Source organism: Austrofundulus limnaeus, unplaced genomic scaffold, assembly GCF_001266775.1.
Source record: "Austrofundulus limnaeus strain Quisiro unplaced genomic scaffold, Austrofundulus_limnaeus-1.0 Scaffold99, whole genome shotgun sequence".
Classification (NCBI taxonomy): domain Eukaryota; kingdom Metazoa; phylum Chordata; class Actinopteri; order Cyprinodontiformes; family Rivulidae; genus Austrofundulus; species Austrofundulus limnaeus.
Genome location: NW_013952501.1, coordinates 324,215 through 329,564, shown reverse-complemented (window position 1 = coordinate 329,564; position 5,350 = coordinate 324,215). Strand labels below are relative to the sequence as shown.

Here is a 5,350-nt window from a genome sequence, read left to right as displayed (position 1 = left end):
ATATATAAATATGCGTTATGTGTTTTTGGAAAGATAACATCGATAACATTACAAAAAAATCATGCTACTGAGATGGACAGCTGTTTGCATGTGAAGTAACAGGAAGTGATGTCAAAGGGGAATGTAGATTATTTTGAATATCCATCCAAGATGAAGACGAGTCAGAGTTCAAATAATGTTTCAAAAAACAAAGACCAGAGAGTTTTATTTCTCGAGTTCCCCTTTGATGTCACTTCCTGTTTCACTTTTGCTGAGCTGCGTTCAAAGGAAAATAGGCCAATTATGTGATAAAATGGGTAAAATCATGTTTTATGCCAAGTTTCTTAAATAAAAATGTTTTTTTAGTCTTCCTTTGTTCATTTATTTTTTAACGATATGCATGTCACAGGCACTTTAAGGCTCAATGTCCAACACCTTTAATGCATGTTTGGATTTTAACCCGTTCATCTCCACTGCTGTTTCAGGTCCCACGTCTTGTGCAGCGATGATGTCGATGGATGTAACAAACCACAACGGCCCTGCTGCCACGCCTCCCACCTCCCTCAGCCTTCGCTCCTCACACAACCAGCTACTCAGCAGCAACATCGCCAAACAGGGCTCGGCCACGCCCCCCAAGTGTCGTAAAAAGTATGCCCTCACAAGTATCCAGGCCGCCATGGGGCTCGGTGAAGCGGCGCCGCCACCTGCATCGTCGCCATCACTTTCCCCGTCGCAGTCCTCTAACCCCAGCAATTCCAAACTGACCAAAAACGGAGTTAACCAYCTCCGTAAAGCTGGTCAGGACCACAACAAAAACACAACCGGACCAGACCCAGTGGATCTTGAGTGCAATGAGGAGACTGCAGCGGATGATCTCAATGTCAACGCAGTGGAAGAACATGACAGTCACTCTTTGACCAACAATGACCGAGAGGAAGATGTTGAACTGCAGCCACAAGCTAGCAGTGATTCAGAGTCGGAACCAAAAACAGAATCAGATGTGGACTGTACCGTGGAGCTCACACTCAACAGCAACATGGCAGATCTGGACTTTGACTTGAACACTGAGGCGGAAGAAAATGATGACATCAGCATTCTGTCTGAAAAAGAAATAATGTCTAAGATAAAGACTGAGGAGGAGGAGGAGGAGGTGGTGGAGGAGGACCTGGAAGAGGAGGAACAGAAACCATTGCTGATGCTAAAAAGTGAATCCCCCGTTAAGAGTCACAAAGATCCTCCGGTCCTCGAACTCATCTCTGATCTTGACTCCAACCTGAAGCTCCTCCAGTCGGGCAGGAGCCCCGTGGTGCCTCCTCCTCTTTCCCCACCACGGCAAGTCAGCCCCGAGGTCGCTCCCCTGCTCTCCGTTCCCTCCTGCCCCTCCTCTTCCTCGTCCTCTCCAGAGACGAAGAAGGACAGAAGGACTGGAGCGAAGACGGACTGCGCTTTGAACCGCATCCAGAATCTGAACCCCAGTGATGAAGAGCTGAGCTGGACCACTCTGTCCCAGGAGAGCAACTCACCTGAAGAGACAGGTACACAAACCCGTGCTGCTAGCAGCCCGGTGCAGTAAACTTTTATAGCTTTTGTTATTGACTGCTGTTTGGAATTCTTGGCATGAAAGTGTTGTGATTTTTTTCTTTTTTGTTGTGTGCCGTTTAGTGGTTTCACCATCTTCACAGCTAATGTCATGTTTCCATTTAAAGCGACTCTGTGTGTTTTTCGTGTGTGTGAATTGTGTTGCGTTAACTCAGGCGTTGCTTGGACAAAGTAACAAACGCTTACAGCTCACAGTAAATCTTTCAGACTCCCCTGGGACAGGAAGTGGCCTTGTAACCTCATGGGTGATTATAGATAGCCATTTCATSTCTGTCCTGTGTGTGTTTGTATGCGAACAGGGCATGGAGGCAAGTCGCAGGGTAATGTAACATATGTAGCTGATTTTATACTTTTGTATTTGCAGAAAAATACTTTGGATTTGATATTTTTGTCAGTTGAATCCCCCAGAATCTATTATGAATAGATTATGCTGCGTAAATCATTTCTTACTGCAGGACATTGAAACAGTGAATCTTTCAAACGGACTAAAGAAAATGATGAGTCTGTTTTGTGGTGGTTTAAATGTGCTTATTACCTACCTCAGCTAAAGGCCTGTTAAGTCATTATATTTTAGTATTTTTAGTTGAATTAGGCTCCTAAACATCTTCCCTTTGATGTCACCTGTCTGAAGTGCTTTCATCTCCTGCAGAGCACTAACCTTCACCTCTGACAGTCTCTGTTGTAAACCTTTCAGTCTTCTGCAGGTGTGCTGCTTCATGTTGCTTTTTCTGCTCCTCTTCTAGCTCTTTGGTGACTCACTGGCCTCTCACATTGATCTGTCTCGCATTTTAATTCTCTACAAGCAGAATTGCAGACAAGAAGCTGGTTTTAAACCTGTGTACAGTAGATTTGATTGACTGTAGATTAAGTCTCAGTGTATTCTTATGGTTTTCTTTAAAGCTTTAAAATTKAATTTTTTTGAAAGCTTTATACTATAGTGTGATTTAAAAAAAATAGATTAGTATTTACTGATTAAGCAGTAAAAATAGATCAAATTTTATTAAAAGAACTGCAAACAGCTACTAATTATGATTCTATCAATATTAGGCCTGTCACAATAACAAATTTTACCGGATGATAAATTGTCTCAGAAATTATTGCAATAAACAATAATATTGTTTGGAGACCKGTTTAAACTAATATAATGATATARAACCCCCCTCGTTTATTGAAGTTTAAATTAAAATTGACATAGTGTAAAAAGAAAAGAACAACTGTCGGCAGTCTAAAGGTTTGGCACAGTGTCCTGAGGACGTCCTGAGACGTTACCAGCTGTACGAAGGCATCAGAATTGTTACAATAATTTTTGTACATTTTACTTTGTGAGTATACTCCTGTTTTGGGTTGATTTCTAAATCTAAAGTAAGTTTTAGGTTCACATAAGCATGTGAATTTTACAAAAGGAATACTTTTTTTACTTTCATATAAAAAGTGTTGAAGTTTATTAACAGAAAGTCTGAAAGTTATTATTATTGTTTTTTTTTTTTTTTAGTTTTGAAATGAATTCCAGTAAATGTTTTTAGGTGCTGTACTGCTTATTTAATGTTCTGTCAAACTGGGACGTAGTAGGTGGTACAAATTCATYGAAATTTAGATATTTTACTCATTAAGCCTGAAATTTTAAATATACCYCTGTTGATCTTAATGTTGGAAAAAGTCAGCAAGACAATATTTTGTGAAAAAATAAAAAATAAAAAAGGTAGATCGTAAATCATAGATTAATCCTCTTCTTATGTCTGTCTGTGGGCCTTGTTCATCGTTAGTTGTGGGACTTCAGTCAGCACGAAAGCAGTTGTTTTTCCTGGTAACAGRGTCCTTATGGATTATCACTTTCCAGATGATCGGCATCTAGAGAAAAATATTTTTTGCTCGAAGATGCAAGKAGCAGGCATTCCTGTGCAGTCACAACAAATTGCCTTGTAGGGTTGTGAACACACTCTGATGACATCAAGGTCCCCCCACAAGAGCTGCACTGCTGTAACTGACACTGACAGAGCTGTGTTTTCCCTGATGTGTCTTAGATTATACTGRGGAGTTTGGAGGTTAAAGGTTCAACACGACTCTGCTCCATGCAATCATAAACAGTCATTCTGACAAAAAAGTTTGCATGTAGAACTGAAAAATATCACCATCCTTTTAAAGAAAGACCTCAGAGGATGCTGAATATTAATAAACGCAAAATTAGAAGMCTTTAGTTTTATGTCATTTTCTTGTCACCTATTCTGTTAAAATAAAATCCTTTGTAGCACAGTCGTCTCCTGCCATCTGGTCCTTTTTTAGTTGTCACTTGAAAGACAGCTGTCAGGACAACAAAAACGGGCTTAAAGGAATGTGTAACGGTGCAAAAACTGATAAACAAACCATTAAGCACACCTGTTCTAATCTGTTAATTTATCACGTTCATGCTCAGGTGCATCTTTGTTTTAATAGAGGCTTTGATCGAGCTGTTGCTGCTCCATTTAAAGGCGACGGAGGCAACAAAAACAAACCGTGCTCAGCTGCAGGGGATGCACAGCCTCTCCTCCTTTTCTCTGTGTCTGTCCCTCTGCCTGTTTCTCTTTTCTTCCCCTGTCCTCTCTGCTCCTCTGTTACACAATAACTGTTTCTCCCTCTCGTTGCCTCTCTTTTCATGTCAGGGTTTCTCTCAGAAAGAGTGTGTCTGGGTGCTCTCTCACCATGTCCCCCCTCTGCTCTCTCTCTCTCTCTCTCCCTCGTTCTGTCTGTCTGTCTGGGGTTCTCTGTTTGATTACAGCAGCAGGTTTTGCTGTGTGAGAGGCAGCGAGCTAACTATGATGCTGGGGAAAGACTATATGCTGGCCATTGTGATTGTCAATTACGAGGGTAGGTGCGTTTGTCGGTGTCGGCTAGAAGCTACACTCTGGGGTTAGAGTTTGAGRGCCGTCCGAGTGTGCCGCCGTTAAGTGTGCTCGTGCAAATTTATAGGCATGTGCGTGTCCCYTCCAACATGGATATGAAGTTTCTGTGGCGGTCCGCTGAAGGGATCCGTGATTTTTTTTTTTCTGCATGCCGTTTGTCCGGTTCTTATGAGAAASTGTGCACAGTCGTCCGGTCATGACGGTGTGAATCGGAGGCGTTATTTGCCGGAGGGAGGGTGACGCATGTGTGTATGTTTTGCTCCAGACGTTTGCAGCTCTCCCCTCCCCCCCTCCTCTGCTCAGCTGTACTCTGGCGTGGAACTGCATGCTAAACCGAGGGGTGTCACACGTTGCTCCGGTGTGGCATGTTTTTCAGCTGCAAGTGCGTCTGCTTCACGTTCCGTCTTCTTCCTGCACTTCTTCACTCGTCACATTGGCTGCAAAGAGAATCACGGCCTGTGTCGCTTCACGGTGAAGCCTTTTAAATAATCAAAACAGCCTCTCTCTCTCTCTCAGTATCTACTCTTTTATATGTGCACACTCTTCAGTCTACTTCTGGTAGTCATGCCAGACGGTTATTTATTCTGTCACCATCTTATTTCATGCTCACAGCAGAGACAGCCAGTCAGCTTCTCTTCCCTGTAGCTCTATTTGCTCTGACCTATTTTTTCTTCACTCAAAAGACTCCATCTCCCAGCAGGTACTGCTTCACTACTTTGAAGCTCAGTTGTAGAGCCTAAGGTATCTACTGTTGTTGAGAAAATGTTGCACTTTTAGGTATGCTTTCTGTTATTTTTATTCTTTAGACAGAGCAAACTGAAGTCTTAATAGGGTGTGTGTGTGTGTGTGTGTGTGTGTGTGTGTGTGTGTGTGTGTGTGTGTGTGTGTGTGTGTGT

At 42.4% G+C, this 5,350-nt stretch overlaps 1 protein-coding gene across 4 annotated transcripts in view; it reads left to right on the top strand.

Moving 5' to 3' along the window:
• Nucleotides 1-5,350, top strand: part of apbb2b (amyloid beta (A4) precursor protein-binding, family B, member 2b) — a 42,841-nt gene that overhangs the window by 19,514 nt on the left and 17,977 nt on the right. For all 4 annotated transcript variants that reach the window (XM_014013221.1, XM_014013219.1, XM_014013223.1 and 1 more), the window contains exon 4: nt 465-1,514. In XM_014013221.1, the coding sequence (XP_013868675.1) occupies nt 485-1,514 (1,030 nt within the window). In that variant the 5' untranslated portion in view covers nt 465-484. The remainder of the gene's footprint in view (nt 1-464; nt 1,515-5,350) is intronic.